This window comes from Acomys minous (genome assembly GCF_964271855.1).
Source record: "Acomys minous genome assembly, chromosome: 3".
NCBI lineage: Eukaryota > Metazoa > Chordata > Mammalia > Rodentia > Muridae > Acomys > Acomys minous.
Window position 1 is genome coordinate 28,657,906 of NC_140485.1, and position 24,341 is coordinate 28,682,246.

Below are 24,341 nucleotides of genomic sequence, written 5' to 3' on the forward strand. Positions count from 1 at the left end.
GCCTAAGTTCAGTCTCTAGGACTGTAATAAGTCAAGTATGGTAGCACACAATTACAACACACACACTCTCTCTCTCTCTCTCTCTCTCTCTCTCTCTCTCACACACACACACACACACACACACACACACACACACACAGAGAGAGAGAGAGAGAGAGAGAGAGAGAGAGAGAGGGAGGGAGGGAGGGAGGGAGGGAGACTCAGTGTTTGCCTCAGTCCCCAGCATTCCCCAAAGGAGCTTCTCAACAGAATTCTCGCTACCATGGTATGGATCAGGAAAAGGGTTCTCCTCTTTGACCCAGAACTGTCAGAACAAAAATCCTAAGCCCTGGCCAGAACCAGAGGAGGGGTCAAAAAAAGCCAAACCTGGGGGTAGAGAAATGGCTTAGAACACTGGCTGCTCTTCCAGAGGACCTGGGTTCAATTCCTAACACCCATATGGCAGCTCCCAACCACCTGTGATTTCCAGAGGATCTGATGCCACCTTCTGGCTTCTGCTGGCACTGCATACATGTGCTAAACATACACGCAGGGAGATGGGCAAAGCACACATACACACATGAAATAACAAAATACTTTTAATTTAAAAAGCCAACCCTATATATTCTGGTGCCCCATATTTGACGATGTCCCCTTGATGGGGAGGCCCGGTGGCACTCAGAGGAAGGAGAGCAGGCTACCAATAAGAGACTTGATACTTTATGATCATACACAGGGGGAGAAGGTCCCCCTCAGTCACAGGCATAGCGGAGGGGAGTAGGGGGAAAGTAGGAGGGAGGGAGGAATGGGAGGATACATGGGATGGGATAACAATTGAGATTTAATATGAATGAATTAATAAGAATGCTAAAAAATAAAATAATAAAAATAAAAGCCAACCCTATATGTAAAATGTATACATTAGTTGAAGCCCAGAAGCTTTGTCAGTACGAAGCTTTTGAATCTGTTCTAGATGATGCACTACGTCCTGCTGCAGTCCTGCCTGTACATCTACCTCCCTATGAACATTGTTCTAAATGGCCACTACTTTCCTCCTCGGCAACCTACAGACCTAGATCTAAGTGGATCTTAGACAGAGACCGGCTTTAGAGCTGATCCTCCTGCCTCTGCCTCTTGGGTGCTGAGGTTACAGATGCCACCAAGTCTGCTTCAAACCTAGTTTTTTTTTCAAGCAGATATTTTTCACGATCACTGAGAAGAAAATGCTATTTTAATGACTGAAATGATTTACAGGTTTTGCCACCTTCGTAAGGAAATCAGCCAAGAATATGGCCACTGACCGGAAGTTCTCTCTTATTTTTCAGTCCCTCCTCACCAGAGACCCTCATCACCAATGGCGTGCTGGTGGTAATTGTCCTTCTTGGCTCTCGTAGCCCCGGAGACCACATGTGGCTGCTGCTCTCATGCCAGATGGTGCTAGGCACAGCGTGGGGCCTTGTCCCCACGCTGAGCCTAAGGAGAATTAGACTAACTGGTTAACCCAATGGGATGCATGCAGGGTGGGGCTACCCTCTGGGCTCCTTCAGGAAGTATCAGGGTATCACCTCTGGCCAGTACCCTACAACGCCCCAAAGGTCACCCCTTTCCCAGGCTTTGTCACCTGCAACTCCAATACCTCTGCAAGCATGATTTCAGTACTAAAATTATTTTGTGGACCAGATATAGTGGTACATACACATCTTGAAGTCCAGCCCTTGGGAGGCAGAGACAGACTGATCTCTATGAGTTCAAGACCAGCCCAGTCTACATAGGAAGACCTTGTCTCAAATCTCAAAAAACAAAACAAAACAACAACAACAACAACAAAACTGAGTGTACCCAGCATCACAGGAAACTTTACCTTAGCCTGGCCTCTGCTGCTTAGAAAGTTGTTGTATTTCAAGTTCCCATTTATAAGGCTGAACAGTGTCTCAGGTCAGCCCCTTATAAACATAAACATGACTCCCAGTAAACTGTGGTGCATGTCCTAGGTTTGGCCTGTCCTATCATGCTCCCCCCGCCCCACTCCCGGGGTCCCCACTTGGAGCTTCGAGCGAGGCACCATGCCTTGACTGGGTTCAGCATTGTCTATAGCAAACCCAGCGTGCTCAGCTTAAGCCGGAGGCTGACGACGCTGAACTAGTCAGGGTCTTTGCCTCTTCCCTTCTAACCGGAAGAGGGAGAAAGTGGCATGAGTTTAGGGTCCCAGCGACCCTCTTTGCTTTGTTACAGTCTCGCCAAGTCTCTTGCCTGGAGGTTCACGCAGAATCCAGGAGGCCAAGGAAGAGGAAAAAAAGTGAGAATTTCTTGCTCTGTCTAGCGATGGGTTTCGGTGGGGTAGGTGGGGCTAAGACTGCTCCCAAGCTCCGTGGAGGTCAATTTGGAGCTCAGGGAACCAGATCATCTCAACCTAGTCTGGGCTATGCTGGGCTGGGGAAGTAAAATCAAAACTTAAAATCATCGTGTCCTCAGGCACCTGTCCTCTTCACCCCTCTCTAGGAAGGGGGTGTTCTTTCAGGGATCCCCTGATGGAAGTCCTCAGGCCCGCCACGTGTCCTGGGACTTAGGGCTCAGTGCTGCCCCCTGGGGCTGAGTCCACTACAACGGCGGCACCTGGGCCAGGTGGGCATTGAAGCTGCCTGGTCCTTAAGCCACACCTTCGGAGCAGCTCCCAATTCACAGTAGTTTCCAGTTGGAAGACACTTAGTGACCCATGCATGCTACTGTCCACCCCTCCCCACGTCTCTTATGCTGGGTTACAGGCTGTTCACAGACATGGCCCAAAAGGAGGGCTGGGGGTGGGGGCCTGATACCAAACTGACAGTCTGACGGGTGTCTGTTTTCTCTGCAAAGTCACTTTGGGGGTGGCTTTTCTAGCAAAGCAGAACCAAGTAGTCTAACGTTGAGGACTCTCTCCGCATCTTAGAGGGCCTCTGGAGAGCGTGCTATCAGCATTCTTCATTGGCCTTGTTAAATTACGGATTTAAGGGCCCTGTCTGGGGCATTTTAATGAGTGCCCAGTGACTGTGAAGCACTCCTGGTACTTCAAGACAGGGCGTCTTGATTTTTAAATTTATTTTATCTTATGTGTATGAATGTTTTGCCTCGATATATGTATGAGCACCAAGTGCATCAGATCCCCTAGAACTGGAGTTATAAATAGTTGTGAGCCACAATGTGGGTGCTAGAACCATAGCCGGGTCTCTGCAAAAGCAATAGTGAGTGCTCTAACCACTGAGCCAAGATAGGATTTTTTTGGGGGGGGGGGCGGGGTTGGGCTAAATGGGAATCAGAGATGAGACACTTCCCAGAGTTCTAACATCTTATCTTCTTTCTCAGACAAAGACCTCCTGGTGACGGTGACAGACTCATTCGAGAATACCCAGCGAGTCCCACCCTGCCCGGAGCCCTGCTACTCCAACCCTTCCTGCTTCCATTACCCTAAGTTCTTCCAGCCCCAGCTCCACACGGAGGCACCTAAGAGCCACTGGAATTGTGGGGTACAAGGCAGCCAGGGTTGGAAGGGGGGAGGAAGGGGACTGGTCTGAGAGGGCTCACAGAGGAGCCCCTCAGCCCGTCACAGAGCCCACCCCGTCCTTCTAGCTTTGCTGCTGTGGAGCGCCCAGGAACGGCAGTGTCTGCCAGCCCCTGGATTGTCTTCCTGATGGCGAGGTGGTGACCTTGCCTGTGGTGAGCACCTGGCTCTGGGGAGGAGTCCCGGAGCTGCTTAGTTCCTGTAGAGATGGGAGGAGCCCAAAGACACATGGGGGAAGGTAGCACGTGGGGTCTCTCGGGCAAAAATGGGCTGGCCTTGTAGGCCTCTGTGGGAACCAGGGGCCGTGTGGAGCCTGAGTGAGGATGGTGGAATGTCATGTCTAGAAGTAGCATGTGGGGAGGGAACATGTTTGTGCATATTGTGAGCATGCATGGTGCTGAGTCCAAGAACGGTTAGTGGTAAGGGTCTCCCTCTTTGGTTGGGCTCCCCTTTGTTCTCCGTCATCATCTCTAACCGACATTTCACCTTTTTCTCATCAGGGAGAGAGCTATGAATTACACATGAAGTCCACTCCCTGGTAAAGTTCCCTTTTCTGTCCCCCCTCCCCCGCCAACTCAAGGGAATAGGGGTGAGGTGGTTTCGTTTGTATTCTCTTCAATGGCCAACAAGATTGAACACCTATTCTGGACTTAATTGGCCATTAGTAGATCTTCTTTGAGACGCGTTTGCCCGAATCCTTTGCTTATGTTTTAAATGGGCTCTGTCTTATTAACTTATAAAAGTTCTTTGTATATTCAGGATACCAGTATGTTATATTCACTCCTGTTTTGTAGGATGCCTTTATATTTTCTTTGTGTGTAGGTTATTTTTGTGTGAGTGTGTTGCGCGCAGTCCCGCCGAAAGGATGACGCAACAACTTCAGGATTCTGTTCACGGCAGTTTACTGTTACGGCTCTTCTAGCAGGATGGAGAAAGACCCAAACCCCGAGCGGAGCTCTGCTTAAATAGCCAGCAAGGCGACGTGCTCGTCTGTAATTGGTGCTCAGTCTAAATCCTAATTATAATATTGCCAATGATTGGACGGCGATGTGAAAACGAGTCAGCCTGTCCTTGCGCATGCGCAAGCAGTAAAACAGCGTCAGCAAAGAGAACCCGGAAGTCGGAAGCCGGCGCCATCTTGTAATGGCGGGAGCGGCTCCCGACATGAGTGTTTGCTTACATGTATGTATGTATGTATGTATGTATGTATGTATGTATGCATGCCATGTGCATACCTGGCACCCATAGGGGTCAGAAGAGAGCACTGGGTCCCCTAGAACTAGAGTTACAGATGGTTGTGAGCCACCACATGGGTGCTGGGAGCTGAACCCAGATCTCAGCTGCTGAACTGTGTCTTCCAGTTCCTTTTTGATGGTGTTCTTTGAAAAACGAGAGTTTTTTAAAATTTTGATGAAACCTATTTTCTCTTTTGTCACTTGTAGCTTTGATGTCAGACCCAAGAAGTATTGCCTAATCTAAAAATCATGAAAATTTGCTCCCACATTTTCTCCAAAGACATCTCTAGTGTTAGCTCCCATATCTAGGTTGTGACTGATTTTTAGTTCATTTTGTATAACGTACATTTTACACTGCAGATATTCAACTGCTCCTGCATCATTTACTGAAAAGACTATTCTTTATCTTGTTAACTTTCACTTTTGTTGAAAATTAAGTGACTATAATTTTTATAATTTTTATTTTATGTGTATGAGTATTTTTTTTTCTTGCACAAAAGCCTGTGTACCAAATGTGTGCAGTGCCAACAGGCCAGAAGAGGGCCTGGAACTGGAGTTACCAAGTGTTGTAAGATGCCATGTGGGTGCTGGGAATTGAATCTAGGTTCTCTGGAAGGGCAACCAGATCTCTTGGTATTTTTTTGTTTTTGTTTGTGTGTGTGTTGTTGTTGTTGTTTGTTTGTTTGTTTTTTCAAGACAATGTTTCTCTGTGTAGCTTTGGCTGTCCTGGACTCCCTTTGTAGACCAGGCTGGCTTCAAACTCACAGAGATCCGCCTGCCTCTGCCTCCCGAGTGCTGGGATTAAAGGCGTGCGCCACCACGTCTGGCCCCTGTAGTAGTCTTTAGACAGGTACCAGCTTACAGCAAGCCAGCTCTATGCCCAGTGTCCCATTAGGTACTGAAGGCTGTGGTGGCCACTAAGCATTTTTTCAGATGAGAATATAAATGCCCACGGTCACAGAAGACATACACAGCAGAGCTCAGCCCTACATCTTCCGGCTGAAGGTGGAGACTACAGAGTTCCCTTTCCCACAGCCCTAACACGCTGGATGTGCGGCTCGGCTACAGCCTGTGCCAGGAAGAGGTGGAGTTCCTGCGGAAGCGGAAGGTGGTGGTGGCCAAGGCACTGAGACAGGTGCTGCAGCTGGAGGAGGACCTGCAGGAGGACGAGGTGTGTACGCAGGGCCACCGGCCTGGCCTGAGGCTCACTCTGGGTTATTGGTCCCCTCAGCTCTATGTTCTACCAGCCTCTCACTCTCTCTTTCCCAACCCCGGGGTGACTAACTGTGCCACCTGAATCTCTATGTTTGCTCTACCTGCTGAGGTCCCGATCCCAGGTACAAGGGCCCTGCTACATGTGATTCAGTTGTGTGCTCGCCAGGGGGGGGGGGGGGCTCCTGCCGCTACGCGCACACGCAAGCACAGGATCCTGACGTGAATAAGCGCCCAACCCCCAGCCTTCATCTGCTTGTTCTCTTTCTTTTTTTTTTTTTAAATTTAAGATTTATTTATTTATTGTGTATACAATATTCTGCCTGCACGTACACCTGCAGGCCAGAAGAGGGCACCAGACCTCATTATAGACAGTTGTGAGCCACCATGTGGTTGCTGGGAATTGAACTCAGGACCTCTGGATGAGCAGTCAGTGCTCTTAACCTCTGAGCCATCTGTCCAGCCTCTTTCTTATACATATCCCCACCAGAAATGACAGCTGTAGGAACTTGAAGAGAAAGCCCATCACATTCCCAGAGCCAGTTGCCTCGTCCCCTGGAGGCAGCCATGGTGCCCCTGCTCCTCCGTCTGTTAGTCCCGGGGAGCAGGGCAGTGGCCCCCATGCCCCACCCCCAGCACCTTGCGCCAGAGGCTAACTGGAAATGTAGGCTGAGACAGGAGCAGAGCTGTGACTGGGCTTGAGCTTCAGGAGAAATCTTACTGTCCCTACTAAGTGGAGACAGGAAGTTGGGTCCAAAGCTTCCTCTTTCATCTCATCTTTAGAGAAACACACCAGAGGTACCTTAAACCTACGTTTACCCACGCTCACCATCAGAAATGCGATTTTTCTCTTGGTCTCACAAATGCTGTATAGGCTGAGCATGTACCATGAGCCAGGCCAGGGACTAGTGTCCTAATGCCACTGTACAGATGTCAGTCACTCATCATCCATGATTCAAGCATAGTCACACATACAGCCTCAGGGTTTTTTTTAAAAAGATTTATTTATTTATTTATTATTTATACAGTGTTCTACCCACAAGTACACCTGCAGGCCAGAAGAGGACATTAGATCACATTAGAGGTGGTTGTGAGACACCATGTGGTTGTTGGGAATTGAACCCAGGGCCTTTGGAAGAACAGACAGGGCTCTTAACCTCTGAGCCATCTCTCCAGCCCCCTCAGTTTTAACACCTATGAACAAGAGTGCTCAGGACTCTTTGACCATGTCTCTGGTTTACCAAGCCTGGCTTAGGCCGCAGACCCCTTACTGATAGCGTCACTGGGCTTAGAGCAAAGGTCATCTCTTGGACCCTACCAAGTAACTCACGGCTCTGTGAAAGGCAGCCCTCAAGCCGCCCCTTCCCCTGTCTTCTCTCCAACCAGCTCTCTGTCCGCCACCATTTTTATTGAGCTAGGATCACTCCATGTCCTTGTCTGTGGAGGAGCCCTTTCCAGCGGTCTGCCTCTGTGCCTACAGGTACCGACGATAGCCCTCATGGCCACGGGAGGTGGCACAAGATCCATGGTCTCCTTGTATGGCCACCTGCTGGGGCTGCAGAAGCTGAACCTTCTGGACTGTTCTACTTACTTGACCGGCTTGTCAGGTGCAACCTGGTAAGGAACTGGACACCATCGTTGATGGAGCCCCGAGGAAGTAGCAAATGGGCGTGGCCTGGGATCTGGTGGAACGCTGAATGTTCCCGTCCCAAGTAAAAGTGACTCACGATGCCTGGAAAGCTCTACCGTGCACAGCTGTAGGATTTGGGCTATTCCATGTAATTCCTTAAACTTGCTTACTGGATCCGTAAAGTGGGGTTAGCAACAGTCTTGGCCTCGCCCAGTATAAAGCACTGAGCTACTCTATGTATTGTTCATTGTTGACTTATGTCCTTGGGGCTGTGGCAGTAACCCAGGAAACTATGGTGGCCAATGGTGAGTGAGCCTGGTGTTCTGTCTGTCCTGGTGAGGTGCAGCCACCCTTTTTTGGGGCTGGGTCCAGTGTCCCAGGATGGGTAGAGCTAGCCCAGTTATTCTGTCATGCCTTCCTGCAGACCCTCAGTGCGATCCTTTCTCCTTCTCTCTGCCCTGTCAGACCTCCTCAAGTATATGAAAGGAATAAGGAGAGCTTGCACGGGGCTGCCTCCTCCTCCTCTTCCTCCTCCTCCTCCTCCTCCTCCTGCTGCTGCTGCTGCTCCTCCTCCTCCTCCTGCTGCTGCTCCTCCTCCTGCTGCTGCTGCTGCTCCTCCTCCTCCTCCTCCTCCTCCTCCTCCTCTTCCTCCTCCTCATTCCACTAAGGTGGAAGGTAAATGGGCACTGGGGTCCCAAAAGGAAACCTGGCATTGTCAACACTAACAAGAGGCATAGCACTGAGGGGGGGAAATAAACATATATATAATTTGTTCGTTTATATTTAAATAAGGAATAAAAGGTCTTGTGGGTTAAGGGAAATGTTTCAGTGAATGTCATCAGCACAGTTATCCTTATATAACGTAGTCATAATGTAGTCATAACATAGACCTGTTTACACTGTGTATAGGGGAAGGGGCTCACTAAAGGCATCACGCCACCCTGTAACAACCAGAAGCCTCGTAGCCTGAGCTACATCTTACTCTGTTGGGGACTGAGCCCTGAGTCTCCCGCCCCCCTGTGCCTTTTCTTTTGATGGAGCTCCAAGTGGCTCTCATCAGAGGGACTGGACGAGAACTTATCCCGGGAACCCCACATGACTGTCTCCCTCTCCCAGGCTCCTTATCTGCTTCTTAGATGCTGGAGGCTTTGGATCAGATGGTTACCAGTGTTGCCCTCTGCACCAAGCATAGCTGACCATCAACATCCAAGAGAGACTGGTTGCAGGATATGGGTGGGGGTGGGGCTATCACTATCAGCTGATGTTCAAGCCCCTTATACCCAGGGCATGGGAGCTGCATAATGTCACCCACACAATCCTAACAGGTACCCTAAGTCATCTCTAGATTGCTTACAGCACCAATCCAATGTAGTTGCTGTGTAAATAGCTATGCTCTCTTTTGGGGGGAGGGGGGTTTCGAAACAGGCTTTCTCTGTGTTAGCCTTGGCTGTCCTGGCCTGGACTCACTTTGTAGACCAGGCTGGCCTCGAACTCACAGCGATCTGCCTGCCTCTGCCTCCCGAGTGCTGGGATCACAGGTGTGTGCCACCACGCCCTGCTTTAGATGTGTTCTCTTATCTAGGGAATAATAGCAGTCCATAGAGGTATAGTATACAGGAAGAATTTTTGGAATAATTTCAATCTGCAGTTGGTTGGGTTTCTAGATGAAGACCCTGCAGGTAAGGTGGTCACCCATAACTTCCCCACTGGCGTTTTTACAGCTGAAGAGACAAGAGCACTTGCCCCGGGTCACTCACGTCAGGAGTCATAGACCTGGAACTTGAACTCCATGCAGGGAGTTCCATTGCTAACCCCGGACAGCTATAACAATAACTCACAGCGCTAGAGAGATGCTCAGCTAGGAAAAGCTCATACTGCTCTTGCAGAGGACCAACTTTTAGTTCCTAATACCCAATGCTGTCAGGCTGTTCACAAGTGCCTGGAACACAAGTTGTAGGGGAATCCAGCACCTCACATCATTTTTTAAAATTACTATTATAGCTGACCTGGTGGCCCAGCACTCAGGAGTCAGAGATAGGTGAACTTCTGTGAGTTCAAGGCCAGCCTGGTCTACATAGCAAGTTCCAAACTAGCCAGGGCTACACAGTGAGAGCCTATTTAAAATATGTTTAAAATGATAACTTGCTTCAACAGCCCCAAGGGCACTATATTATTCCCTTGGGCTACTGTGTGATATGCAGAACACAGAGAGGGCCTCAGGCCCAGCCAGAACGTTAGAATGAAATGTTCACAGGTCCCATGAACTGGGGAAAACATTCCTTTTAAAACAACGATTAGTAACCTGAGGGTGGTGGCGCATACCTGTTACACTAGTGAGCACTTAGGAGGTAGAAACACAAAGATCAGGAGTTCTAGACCAGTCTCAGCCTCATACTGAGTTGGAGGCCAGCCTGTTCTACATGAAACCCTGTCAATAAATGAAGAATAAAGAATAAAGAATAGGGCTGGAGCGATGGCTCGGAGGTTAAGAACACTGTCTATTCTTCCAAAGGTCCTAAGTTCAATCCCCAGCAACCACATGGTGGCTCACAACCATCTATAATGAGATCTAGTGCCCTCTTCTGGTGTGTAGGTGTTACAGGCAGGCAGAATACTGTATACATAATAAAACAAACAAACAAACAAATAAATAAATAATGACTATTTTAAAAAAGAATAAGGAAAGAAAGCACTAGTGATGGGTTTGGGGAAACTCTTTGAAAGTATGAAAGTAATAGAGCAAATTTTATGGAAGGCAGGGTACTATTTGTAGAAGAAATCCAACCATCTTCCATCTTTCTTGAAACCAGTCCAAGGAAGCAGGAGGCCCCTGTTATCATTGGGCATCCTTAGACAAATTCCTCTGCCACTAAGGAACTCTCTGGAACAGAATAAAGAGGGGCCCTTCCCTGTTGATATCCAGAAGTTTGATCAAACAGAGCCAGACAGATCCAGACCCCAGCTAAGGATCACTGAACTGGAGAAAAGCAAGCTGACCATACCATTGCTCAGAGCCATTCAGCTCCTGGCCTGGATTTTTTTTTAAAGCTTTCTTTAAAATTTTCTTTCATTACATGTATGTGTGTGTCTGTGTGTGTACACACACATGCTTGTGTGCACATGCCCACGTGGAAGACACTACTTTCCTCTTACCGTAGAGAGGCCAGGGATCAAAATCAGGTGGCCATGCTGACCAGCAAGCACCTTTACCTGCTGGACATCTTACTGGCCCCAGACGCCTGCTTTCAAAGGCTGCTCCCAAGCAACTATAAAGTTAATGCACTTCAGCCGTGACCTGTCCCTGCTCGACGTGGGGCAGGCAGGAAACAGAGAGGCCCTTAGGCCTAGCCTTGCTGCCCCCACCCACCACAGTCTACATATAAGTTAAGAAGGAAAAGAAGAAGTGGAGAATGAGGAAAAAAGAGGAGAGGAGAAGAGGAAGAGCAAAAAGAAGAAATAAATCTTTTCAAAAATTATTTTATGTAGGTGGGTCTTTTGCCTGCATGTACGTCTGGGCACTGTGTGTGCATGCCTGGTGCTGCAGAGGCCAGAAGAGGGCGTTGGATCTCCTAGATTTGGAGTTAATGATGGTTGTAAACTTTTATGTAGGTACTAGAAATTGAATCTGGGTCCTCTGGAAGAGCAGCCAATTCTATTAAGCTCTGAGCCAAGGAAATAAATCTTAAATTAGTGTCCTGGTCATGGGAATAAATATGACACAACAGAAAGCATCCAGGATGTGGAATCAGCCACTCCAGGAATCAAACATTCTCAGCCCTGTCTTACCACAGTTCTGGTGTTTCACACAATGGTAACTTTTGTGATTTTTTTTTAAACAAGAACTGTATGAGCTGGGTACACCAATCACAATTCTTGCCACTTCGGTAAGGAAACTGAGGCAAAGAGTGTTTAAATAGCTTGTCCAAGATCACATAGCAAGTGAGTGGTAGAGCCTGGTTTTGAACCCAGGAAGATCTGGGCCCAGAATTCTCATCTCACCTAACATGATGTACCTGACATACAAAAGACATCCAAGAGACAGAAACAATCAACTGTGAGAAGCGACGTTTGTCTGCCCCTCACCACAAGGCCTTCCCTTATTCCCTTTCCTCCTGGCCCTTTCCTTCGGCCAGGTCTGGGACGCCCCATAATCTGGCCATCTTCTGTCCTGTCTGGATACAGAGTTGATCAGACCAGGGCCTGAGGTAGCTCTGTCATCTATCTGTGCTTGTCTGTCACCAGGACTATGGCTACCTTGTATAGTGATCCCGAGTGGTCCTCCAAAAGCCTGGAACCTGTCATCTTTGAGGCCCGGAGACATGTTGTCAAAGACAAGTTACCCGCCCTGTTCCCAGATCAGCTCTGCAAATGGAAAGAGGAACTCCACCAGCACAGCCAGGAGGGCTACAAGACCACGTTTACAGACTTCTGGGGCAAGCTGATTGAGTACAATCTGGGCGACAAGGTGCGTGTTCAGCTATTCCTGGGACCCACCCTCTCACACAGATACCAAGTTCCATTCTTTCTTCCCCAGAGAGTCTGAGCCTCCATGGCCAAAGACATTAGGTTAGACCTGCAGGGACATCCTCACGCTGGAAGAAGCATAAGCTGTCCAAAAGCACATTGAGGGGATGAAGATGGTGAGGTCATCTTTCACATCCCTTTCTGAGAACTGGCCCCCCAATGTTGGGCCAGCCCGGGTGCTCCCCTGCATACATGAAGCATATTTTCTGAAAGCTGTGCCAAATATTCATGGGAGAAAATGGGAACAAAGCTGGGCAGAGCTAGAGAGCAGCCAACCATGCTTCCAGCGGAGGAGAGACAAAAAATAAAGCCAAACAGAAGCATGTGCTGTGTGAGTGTTGTGTGGCCTAGGAAAGCTCATGGCAAGGCCTTTATTGGATCTTTTAGCCAAAGCTATGTGACATATTCTATGTTCCCTGGATGGCCCGCCTTGGCTTTATCATCAGTAGGACAGAGGAAATGTGACCTCAGCATAGTCAACCGTAGATTTCAGGGCCAGAGCTCCTCAATGTGGCTCTTGGTCACTGGAGATCTGCAGGGCTCATTTTCATGGCCACCACAAACAAACAGACCTAGCAATGTTCCTTCCTGTTCTAAAAGTCAATGGCTGAGTGATAGGTGCCTCTCAAAAGAGCCTGCTTGTGCTGGGCTATGACTGATGTCAGTCGTGTGGGATGGGGTAGGCTGTCTCTGGGAGATGTGGTCCTGTACATCAGGGTGAGCTCAACTAATGCCTAGATCTGTCACATCTAGAAAAGAGCCACCTTTAGCTGCTGTTGCTTGACTCCAAAGCAGAGTTTTCCACTCACCTCTATCAGGGCCACCACCAGCTCTTGGTCCACTTCCAAAGGCATCTTGGAGGCTCTGAATTCAAACCAGAACTTCCCAAAAGGAAGATGGGCAGCATAATATCTTCCAACAGGTCTCCTCTGCTAGGTGATCAGATATTTGGGGCTGGGGAAATGGCTCATTGGATAAAATGCTTTAGCACCCAAACTTGAAGACTGGCATCCCCAGAACCCATATAAAAGCCAGGCAGGCATGGAATTCCCTATAATACCAGTATTCAGGAGGCACAGACCATACCCCTGGCAAACTGGCTAGCTAGAAATTGTTAAGTTCCAGGTTCAGGGAGAGACCCTTCCTCAATAAATAAGGTGGGAAGCAGTTGAGGAAGAAATCTGACATCAACCTTGGAATACACACACACACACACACACACACACACACACACACACACACACACTCGCACAAACACACACACACACCCCAACATGCATGCAAATATGTGTGCATACCACATGTACATAAACATGAAAAAGAAGAGGAAATGAGACATTCTGAGGAATCAATGATGTCATGACTCTCATTAAAAAAAAAAGATGTATTTATTATGTATACAGTGTTCTGTCTGCATGTATGCCTACATGCCAAAAGAGGGCATCATAATAGATGGTTGTGAGCCACCATGAGGTTGCTGGGAATTGAACTCAGGACCTTTGGAAGAGCAACCAGTGCTCTTAACCTCTGAGCCATCTCTCCAGCCCCTTGACTCTCATTTTTTGTTATTGTTCTGAGATAAAGTCTCACACTGTGTAGCCCAGACTAGCCTGGGATTCACACTGTAGCTGGAGCTGGCTTTGAACTTGCAATTGTTCTCCTGCTTTATCCTTCCAGGCACTGGGATCACACGCATGTGCTACCACACTGGAATAGCTCTCATCTGTAACATTCACTTATTCCTTTCTTTTTTTTTACCTGAAAGGAAATTATTTAGCTTTATTTTATGTGTGTGAGTGCTTCACCTGCATGTGTGTATGCACACCACGTGTATACCTGGTGCCCACAGAGATCAAAGGAGGGGCTTAGATCCAACTGCCTCTGCCTCCTATATGATGGGATTAAAAGCATGCAATGTCACAACTGGCATAAAAACATTTTTTAGCAGTACTAATCAGTAGCACCCCACATGATGAGAAGAAAACTCCACAGCTTTCTAGGCTAGAAGTCTGGGCGTCCTGAGAGTCTAGAGCAAAGAAGACCTAGGCCAGGAGGAAGCTGTGAAAAGGCCTCCGCTCTTCCATCTGCTGTTGCGGAAGCCTGTCACCCTCCAGGCTAACTGGGTTCTACCGAGTCTGTGACTTTATTTCTAGGACATTTAACTCTGTCTTGCCCAGGCCTCTGGGTCCAGTTGTGATAAGCACTCTGTTTTGCTTCAAAGGAGGCCCAAGAGTTGCCGGGCTGCACACCTGTTCACCATTTCACTCAGGGTCCTGAGTCCCTGTGCACAGGGTAACCATGGACGCTCAGGACGCTTGGGCCCCTAGGACCTCAACTTGTGCTGGCTGGTTCACTATGGGACACAATGGCCTAGGCACATCTGCAGGGCTTGCCACAATGGTGACATGGCACAGGACTCTGGAGACTTGGGGCTTACGTAGACTGACACCTAGGTTCAGGTTGCTAAGTCTCCAGCTGAGGATGGAAGGAAGAAAGGGAGGGAGGGAGGGAGAGGGGAGAGAGGGAGGGAGGGAGAGAGATTTGCCTCTTAAATTTTTAGAGAACCCCACACACCACGTTAATAAGACAAAAACTCCTGGCGCTGCTCAGGTTCCAGTGGTGAGTGGGAAATAATAGCAATAAAAAGACACAGTGGTGGCTTTTTCTACCTTTCCCATATCCCCCTAGCCCCTGAGATCTGAGAACCCTGAGACCCCAAGAGACAGCCTTAAGTTACAGAGCCAGCCCCGCCCTCCCTACTTATGGCCTGTGCTGCTGAACAGCCTAAGCAGATGTTGTATATTCTCCAAGTGCTTTTAAGGGCTGACGGCTAGAGTTGCTACAGACTATACAAGTTGCCTGGGGTGGGAGGTGGGGGTGAGCGATCTGGAGCTGTTACGGGTTCAGATTGTTCCCTCGTGCATTCGCTCACTGCCAGCCACCTCTCCTAATCACTGGGGTCCCTACAGAAATATGAATGCAAACTGTCAGAGCAGCGTGCTGCGTTGTGCCAGGGACAGAACCCCCTGCCCATCTACCTCACCATCAATGTCAAGGATGATGTAAGCAACCAGGATTTCAGAGGTAACACTGGCGGCTTGGGGGAGAGGGGGTCCCTTCTTAGCGGGTACAATGCACACTTTACCAATCTCCACATCAAGAAACTTTAAAACTAGTGAGAACTGGCCGGGTGGTGGCGGCGGCGCACGCCTGTAATCCTAGCACTAGGGAGGCAGAGACGGGCGCATCTCTCTGAGTTCGAGGCCAGCCTGGTCTACAACATGAATCCAGGACAGCCAAGGCTACACAGAGAAACCCTGTCTCTGAAAACCAAAGGGGGTGGAGGCAGAAACAGTGCCCCACAGCTACAGGAATCTCCCTCATGAGTGGGGACCATCAGGCAGTGTCCCTTAGCCTACCAGGGCTTAGCTGATGAGTCAGTGGGAATTGAAGATCGTGATGGATGAGACTTTTAGGATTTTTTTTTTAAGCTGCCCAAAAGGGACGCCTAGAAGGATCAGTTTTTGCCCTGTTTATCCAGCTTTTGACGAGCAAAAGTTTAGCCTAGCAGCTTAGAGAGCTGTTTTGCCCAGCAGCAAACGCCCCCTTGTGTCCCACAGGGGAACTGCGGCTTGCAATGCTAATGATCCCCACAGCCCTGGAGGCAGCATTGGTGGGAAGGAGGGAAGGCTGGCTGTGCGGGTGGCCTCCAAACCTGAGACTGGTATTGCTCCCTGTGTACAGAATGGTGCGAGTTCTCCCCCTACGAGGTGGGCCTGCAGAAGTACGGAGCCTTCATCCCCACCGAGCTCTTCGGCTCCGAGTTCTTCATGGGGAGGCTGATGAAGAGGATCCCTGAGCCGGAGATGTGCTACATGCTAGGTGACTCCCAAGAACACTCAGCCCCCAGTGCTAGCCAGGTCTGCCTTAGATGAGCAGAGTGACAGGGAGAATCTTGTCCCAGTGATGGTGGCCTTGGTTAGCCTTGAGCTCTTGAACTTCCTGGATCCGCCATATCACAGTCTGTACGGACTTCCATAATCTTCCTGAAGCCCAATAGGCCCAGGGAGACATCAGTAAATGGACCCTGAAGGACTCTCCCAGCACCCTAGTCTCCTGTGTCTATGTGAGGGTCTGCTCAAAGCAGCGTAGGTGTGGAAGGCTGCTTCCAAAGAAGACTCGGTGCCTCAGATCCCAAGCAGAGGGGACCCAAGCAGAAAGGCAGGGCCCCTGGGAAAGCCGGGCCCAGCTCCCTGTTCTTTGCCTCCTGGTTCCTCAGAAGCCAAGCTCACTAAGTGCAGGGTTCCACTGGCTGCGACATCCAGCCTTTGTTCTTCACCTCTGAGTCGCATCTGAAAAAAACAAAAACATGACTTCAGAAAAACAAGCCTATCATTACAGCTGCAAGAATAGCTGTTTGAACATCTTTTATTTGAACATGACATCTATCCTCCACTTACTCCAAAGTAACCACTCTAGGAAGCCTAACTCGAGCCCCATCTCTTCTATGAACTCTACCTAGAAACCCCCAGTTCTCCCTTCTCCCCTAAGCCAAGTGCCCATGTGGTTCTGAAACCTATAGTTCAGTTTGAGCTCTGGCTCTTCACTTGTTAGCTTGGCAAAGCTGCAGTAAGGTCACAGCCCCATGGCCCAGGCAGGTCTGGAGCTTACTGGATAGCCTAGGCTATTTTCGAATTCACGTCAGTCCTCTTGCCTCAGCCTCCCTCCTGGGACAACAGGTGTGAGCCATCATATCTGGATTTATTATTAGCATTATATAGCATTACTATATAAAGTTTTATCTACCCTTATAGTATTGTTACATAAGCTTTATATTAAAAAAGAAAGACGTAGCCTCATGTGTATCAAGGCTTACTGCATGCCACACACTGTCTTAAGTGCTTTCTCAGTGTGAACTGATGTAACCAGTGGAACTGGGCTTGAACTCAAAGCCTACACCTGTCAGCTGTCCGTCCATCCATCCCCCTCCTGCTTCTCCTCTCTCGCCCTTCCCCACTGTAGCTGTGCCTTAAGCACCCTCCTGTTCCCTGAGGGAAGGGAGGAAAAAGAGTCAGTGACTGGCACCATCAGCCACCGCACGGAAGTGCCCTGTAGGAAACAGAAATCCAAGTCTGTCCCATTCCCAGGCAGCCTGGCCTAGAGTAGGCATCGAGGCTAAGGCCAGACTAGTGAGATTTGGGGTGGGCAGGCAGGGAGCTTGGCGGGGCTTGGCAGGGCGGGTGGGCACGGGGCTTGGCGGGCGCGGGGGGTGGGGCGGGGAGGGGGCTTGGTGGGGCGGGCAGGCAGGGGGCTTGGCGGGGCGGGCGGGCAGGGAGCTTGGCAGGGCGGGTGGGCACGGGGCCTGGGGGGCGCGGGAGGGGGGGCAGGGGGCTTGGCGGGGCCGGCAGGCAGGGAGCTTGTCGAGCTCATGACTTCTCTGCTTCTTTAGGGCTGTGGAGTAGCATCTTTTCGCTGAACCTGCTTGATGCCTGGAATTTGTCCCATACCTCAGAGGAGTTTTTCCAAAAGTGGATAAGGCACAGACTGTATGACATCGGTGGGTGTTACCCTGGCTCCCCCTTTTTGGTAATGGATATATTGGGTATAGATCATGAACTAAGGACTGGTTGCCTGTCGCTGTTTCTACATCATCCCTGTGATCCAGACTTGGGAAAGCAGTGGGGCTGGAGCATTTTTCCTCACTGATGGCCGGAAGTGGGGGTGGGAGGGGCTGGGGGGGGGAGTGGGGAGGAGAGTGGTTATAGGTGATACCTATATGTCCACCTGCCCACCCTTGCAAGACCCAGAAAGATACCTCTCATATCCAGAGAGCTGTTGAGCCTAGGGAATCTGTGAGCACAGGGCAAAACCAAACTTCTGGGCTCAGCATCCTCGCTGGGGCCTTCCTTACTCCCCACGCTTGTCTCCCACCTAAGTCCTCTTGGGTTCAGAGGCAGGGCTTGGGCAGAGAAGGCACGGACTGCATTTAAAAGGGGCTAGTTCTCAGGGGTTAAGCAGCCGGATGCTCCCCCAACTGTTGGAACCTGTCCTCCATCCCTTTCCCCTACAGAGGATGATCCACTCCTGCCTGAAATCCCTAAATGTGATAACAATCCCTTGGAGACCACAGTAGTGATCCCAGCATCTTGGCTGTCCAACACATTCCGAGAAATCATCACAAAGAGGCCCTTCGTGTCTGAGTTTCACAACTACCTGTACGGGATGCAGCTGCACACAAACTACTTGCAGAACAGACAGTTCTCTATGTGGAAAGGTATCTCCCAACCAACCTGGGTGCTCCTCCAGGGCTGGCTCTTTTGGGAGGAAGGAGAAATAGGTATTGAAGTTGCCATAGAGAAAGACAGTCTCCTCTGGTCCTGTTAGTGGGTAGAACACAGCTGACTGGGGGCGGCGGCTAGGCGGCTAGTCCATTTATGGCTGAGGGCTTGAATGAATACGGCATTGCCAGCAGGGGGCAATGCAGGCATTGATTAACTGACTGCAACTGCAGAATCTTGGCCACAGTCCCAGCTGCAGAAGTGGTCCCCCGTTATACAAACAGAGAGATGTGGGCTCTCTTGGCAGTATCTTTTGGGGGCACCTTTCCCTGTGACTGGTGCCCCCGCTGCAGCTGAACAAGTATAACCCAGCCCAGTCTCACAGCCTCAGGCCATAAGCCACACTCTTATAGCTTGCTTCTGTATGTCCCTCCATGGTAAGGCCTGAGGGGCTAGGTCTAGCATTCTTCCTGCGCCGCCAAAACGGAGATCTTCTTTGATGTTTTATTTGGCCACAGCCTGCAATGTCCTTCAGACTGGACTATTATTCTTGCCCTTGCAACCTGAAACAACATGGCCTGATGGCTCTGGGTTCATGGGTATCCGTAGTTTATAAGATGGCCTTAAGCCCCTTCTACACAAGCTCTATGGATGGGTCACAGTGGGTTTGTGTGCATAACCCACGGAAGACTGGCTAAAGCCTCAAGAGTGTGCTCCTACACACCGGCCCATTCAGAGAAGTAGAAATCAGTGAACTAAAGAGAATGAGGGAGGCTAGAGGCCCCGGGTGGAAGAAAGAAAGCTCCAGGCAGGGAGGGCACTCTGTCTATTATCAGTGCCACCACCCCACCCATAGCTGACATCAGGGCACCAGGTAGGATGGTAACTACCAGGTTGACTTTCAGACACAGTACTGGACACCTTCCCAAACCAGCTGACACAGTTTACGAAACACCTGAACCTGCTGGACACTGCCTTCTTCGTCAACTCCAGCTACGCACCCCTCCTTAGGCCAGAGAGAAACATCGACCTCATCATCCACCTCAATTACTGTGCGGGATCCCAGACTAAGGCAAGTATAGCAGAAAGAGCCCCAGCTGCTTCTGGGCTGTCACAGCCAGTGCCACCACCGCCTGAGGGGCCTGAGCATCATGACCTGGGAGGGAGCACCTGGGAGGGAGCACCTGAGAGGGAGAACATGAGTGCTCTGCTAGCACATTCTTGAGACGGAATAATAGGAGTTTAAGTGGTGCATCATGGTGCGGGGCCAGAGGACCAAACCTCACTGGCAACTGGCTGGCTCTCACATGCTGGGACTTGGGGTTTGCACAAACTCAATGAATAGAAATTTTATTATTGCTTTTATGCATCTGGTGCATTTGGCCATTTTTTTTTTCAGCTGAAAAAGAGCTTGATGAGCTTGTAATATTTTATTTTCAAAATAATTCCAGGGACTATGTAATCATAGGGCCTTCAAATATTCACAGAAGTGACCAGTGATGGTGGTGGTGGCATTTTATTTTTTGTTATTATTATTGTTGTTTTATTATTATCTTTATTATCTTTATCTTTAAGGGATAAACCTGATATTTTTTATTTGTTTGTTTTTTGTTTGCTTGCTTTGAATTTTTTTTTTTTTTTTTTTTGGTTGACTTTGATACAATCCCATCCCGAAGCCAAGAGAAGAAAGGAATTATAGACAGCCAGCTAGAATGAAGGCAATGATCATGATCTGTTTGTAAATAAACAGCAGTGTGCTTCCCTACCCAGGATCTCACCTGGTCCTTGACTCACTTCTTTGTGGTAGATGGCACAGCTGCCCGTTTTCCTAGGTCACAGAGGAGGAAACCAAGGTTAAGTAGGCAGCTGGAGGTGCATGCAAGTAAGACAGGCACGGCACTTGAGGCTCTTTTTTTTTTTTACTTTGAAGGCACTTTTTTTTCAAGGTCCAGCCCTTGGAGACTGCCCCTCAGGACTCCAGGCAACCAGGCCCCAGCATCATCTGTTAATCTCACAGAGTTGCTACCCCTGTGTCCCAGGGTCTGTGTCTGGGAGAAGCAGCAGCAGCAGCAGCAGCAGCAGCGGTTCTGTGTTTTCATTTCAGAGAAGGAGCTCTCCGCTGGATGGGTGCCAGCCTGCAGCCTGGGCCTTTTGTCCTGGCCTGGCTTTACCACACCACACCACACATTGGCAAAGCAAGTTGGGACCAGTATTAGCTAGGAAAGTCAGGGAAACAGGCCCAGGAAGTCTGTGTGGCTTACCCATCCCCAGGCCTCCCATGTTCAAAGTGTCCTCCCCTGCTGTTACAGCCCATGAAGCAAACATGTGAGTACTGCGTCTCGCAGGGCATCCCCTTCCCCAGCTACTCCATCCAGGAGGATGACAAAAGTCTCAAGGAGTGCTACCTGATGGAGAACCCCCAGGAGCCCGACACCCCCATCGTGGTTTTCTTCCCACTCATCAGCGACACCTTCCAGAAGTTCAAGGCTCCAGGTAAGCTCCCTGGACGCGGTGTTTCCAGCCTCCACTGGACACAGATGAAGGCTCTAGTCTGAGCACGGGCACTTCACGTATCACTTCCCACGAACCGGCAACGTGGTCTCTGCCCTGTGAGTCATTTGACCATGTATTGATAACCTGCTTTGTGGAATCCTGAAATGGATAAGCTGTGCCCTGCTGCCCTGAGGAGCTTGGGGGGGGGGGGGGAATGCCCATGTGGGTGTGTATCTGCCTGTACAAACAAGTCCTTACAACCTACCATAACAAGGGTCTATAGCAAATTCTCCTGCCCCGCCCCCCACAAGGTGTCGAGCGAAGTCCTGAGGAGTTAGAACTGGGCCAGCTGAACATCTATGGCGACGAATCTCCCTATGCCACCAAGGAGCTGACGTACCCAGAGGCCGCCTTCGACAAGCTGGCAAAGCTCACCGAGTACAACATCCTCAACAACAAAGACAAACTCCTGCAGGCCCTGAGGCTGGCAGTGGAGAGGAAGCGCATGAGGAGCCAGTGTCCCTCCTAGGCCTGGGGGAGCCGTACCTACCCTGTATCCACTTCTGTTGTCAGAAGCATCGCCCATCAAAGCTGACCTCACACACAGCTCGCTGGCCAGGGGCTCAGGCAGCTGGGCCTGGGCTCTCTAGCAAAACATTACAAATGAACCAAGGAGGGAGAGAGAGAGAGAGAGAGAGAGAGAGAGAGAGAGAGAGAGAGAAAGAAGAAGAAGAAGAAGAAGAAGAAGAAGAAGAAGAAGAAGAAGAAGAAGAAGAAGAAGTAGGAAGGAGTCTGTTGTGTTTCATATACCTGGAGTTTCTCTCCACTTTCCAGAAGGGAAGGTACCACCACAGTCACAGGCTCCCACACAGTCTCAAGCATAGAATGTGTGGCCGACGCTAGTGGCTAGTTCCCAAGAGACCTCACCCTTAGAGGCAGTGGCAGAACTCCCCTAAGCCTCGCCCTCCACTCCTCGCCCTCCTCTTATGACCAGCCCAGAGAAATGCCCAGGAGACCGAGAACTGCCCCAAGTTCCTCTGGAAAGTACTTCGTAAAATTTAAGGTAACTGCATCCTTGGAATTTTTGTTGTCAATAGGATTTTGTGATTTATTTTAATTTTTTTTACTATGATGAAGAAAGTATTAGTATGAAGATTAGTATGATGAAGAAAGAAAGTATGATGAAGAAAGATAACCAGGTCTCTGCCACAACAAAGCCAAACAGGTGGCTTAACCCATGTTGCTGGTGCCTCTTTAGCTACCAGAGCCCTGGGCTGGTGTGCATAGGCGCCTGACCAGGACCAGGTCTAAGCACCCAGGTCCAATGAAAGCAGGTGCTGCCAACAATGTAACAGAAACTCACAGGATGCCACCCACAGAGGCCCGGGCAGGCTGTGGGCAAGTGGCGCCGGGTACATGAATCTGTCCAGTGCTGCCAGTGCTCTTGGGCATCTCTCTGGCTTCCAAATGAGGTTATTTATTTTTAAGTATGATTCGTCTTATTTATCTCAGAAACACCACAGCCGGTTTATCTAAGTTCCGAACGAGGATAGAAAGGACAGCCTCAGAATGGCGAGTTAGGACTCCGAGAAAGGCCTCAGCATTGGAGGAGAATCTCTGGGGAAGCCCTAAACACAGAGACCCCCCCAGACTCCAGGCTTCACTAAAGGATAAAATGGGAACCTCTGAGGTGATCAGGTGAAGGTTAGAGAGCAGCCACGTACATGGCCTGAGGGGAGCCCAGCATGCCTGGAGGACAAGGTGCTCTTCCTGAGCCACAAGATCCCTCTGGTATAGTCCTTGGTTGTTGAGAGATGAATGGCACCCAACATTTTCGTTAGGCTGTTTTAGACGGGCTCCCTCTCCCCTCATTGCTATTCAGAGTATGACTGGGACTGATTATAAACCCAGACCCAGCCACACTGACAGAAACCTGTACTGTGAAGAGAGTGGTACCTCCTCTCCAGTCTTACCTACCCTCCCCACCACCCCACCCCCGCCCTGTGACTCCTATGTGGGAAGAATGGATTTACCATGGTCTCCCATCACCTTGGGAGCCTGAGTCCACAGACTCCTTTGAGCCATTGATAAGCTGGGCTTCTGGGCCTGCAAAGTTGGTCCCTACCCCAGTGATGCTGATGTGAGTTGGATGTCCGTCACCTCCTCTAGGGCTCCTCTGGAGTAGCAGGCTGTCTTTGCTTTTCCTTCCCCCACTCAGAGAACAGGCTCTGAATTGTCAGAGTGGGCCAGGATAGGACCTGCATTTTGCAAAGTGAAGGCAGCCATGCCTTGGACTCGCTGTAGTATGGTGAAGTCTGTAAGATCCCTGTACCATTGGAACACAGAATAAAGTGGCCAGGCCAGTGAATGTTGGCTCATCTGTTTTCATTATCTGACGCTCCAAAGCACTCCTGACCCTTGCCCCTGGCATCAATCCCACAATTCAGTCCTCTGCTCTTTCTTTTCTCTAGCAGCTACTGGGGATAGAGGAAGCCTGGTCCACACAAGCCTCTCCGGGCCACTTCCAGCGGGCGTCCTTGGCAGGAAGAACTAAAAGGCTGCCTCAGCAGTGAGCACGTGCTTTGTGTACAGCAGGCTGGAAACCATTTGCTTCCCAGGAACTTAGATTTTGGGTGTGTCAGCAGTTGAAACAGAGTCACAGGCCCATACTGTCACTCTCAGAATTCTGAGACGTTTCCCCCTAAGCTTTAGGAGGATTGGTTAAGGTCAAACTGGGATTCCTAGCTTCAACAGAGAAAGAATTTCAGGATGACCTGGAATTGTGAAGCACAGTTGGCATCTTGGTTAAGGAGATTTTAATATAGGCTTAAATAGGAGGGTTAAGAGAGAGAAAAGCTCAGGGGGAGGGAGTGGGGGGGATACACCCGCCAGGTGTGGTTGCGCACACGCCTTTAATCCCAGCAAAGGCAGGTGAATCATTGTGAATTCGAGGCCAGCCTGGTCTACAAAGTGAGTCCCGGACAGCCAAGGCTACACTGAGAAATCCTGTCTCCAAAAAAACAAAAACCAACACCACCACCAACAACAACAAAATTATAATCTGATAAGGTAAAACCAGAAACCAAGGCCAGCAAGATGGCTCAACAGGTAAAGTTAGGTAAAACAAAAACAGAACTAACTCATACAAGCCTGGCTACCTGAGTCCAGGCCCCAGATCCCACATGAAGATATGGAGGTGTGCAACTGTGGCACAGGCATACAGATACACAAATTCACTCACACGTACACACACTCACATGCATGTAAGCTGACATGTTTCCTCTTCTTCCTCCTTCCTACTTCCTCCTCCTCTTCTTCCTCTTTCTTTAAAGAAAGAAAAGAAAACCCAGAAGCCGTTAGGATTGAGGAAGGAGCTGAGTAAATGGGATTTCTGGCGAGAGTCCTAGAAAATCACAGGTGCGTGACTGAGAAGGGAGAAAGGCCCTTAAGACTTG

The 24,341-nt window shown here is 49.7% G+C and overlaps 1 protein-coding gene across 1 annotated transcript in view; it reads left to right on the top strand.

Moving 5' to 3' along the window:
* Positions 1-23,254, top strand: part of PLA2G4E (phospholipase A2 group IVE) — a 39,805-nt gene extending 16,551 nt beyond the window's left edge. Inside the window, exons 6-20 of the mRNA XM_084776358.1 lie at positions 1,305-1,347; positions 2,212-2,275; positions 3,319-3,479; positions 3,583-3,669; positions 4,015-4,052; positions 5,785-5,920; positions 7,442-7,578; positions 11,834-12,056; positions 15,085-15,199; positions 15,860-15,997; positions 17,565-17,672; positions 18,186-18,389; positions 19,299-19,465; positions 20,703-20,886; positions 21,198-23,254. Coding sequence (XP_084632484.1) covers positions 1,305-1,347; positions 2,212-2,275; positions 3,319-3,479; positions 3,583-3,669; positions 4,015-4,052; positions 5,785-5,920; positions 7,442-7,578; positions 11,834-12,056; positions 15,085-15,199; positions 15,860-15,997; positions 17,565-17,672; positions 18,186-18,389; positions 19,299-19,465; positions 20,703-20,886; positions 21,198-21,415 — 2,023 coding nt within the window. The 3' untranslated portion in view covers positions 21,416-23,254. The remainder of the gene's footprint in view (positions 1-1,304; positions 1,348-2,211; positions 2,276-3,318; positions 3,480-3,582; positions 3,670-4,014; positions 4,053-5,784; positions 5,921-7,441; positions 7,579-11,833; positions 12,057-15,084; positions 15,200-15,859; positions 15,998-17,564; positions 17,673-18,185; positions 18,390-19,298; positions 19,466-20,702; positions 20,887-21,197) is intronic.
* The last annotated feature ends 1,087 nt before the right edge of the window (positions 23,255-24,341 follow it).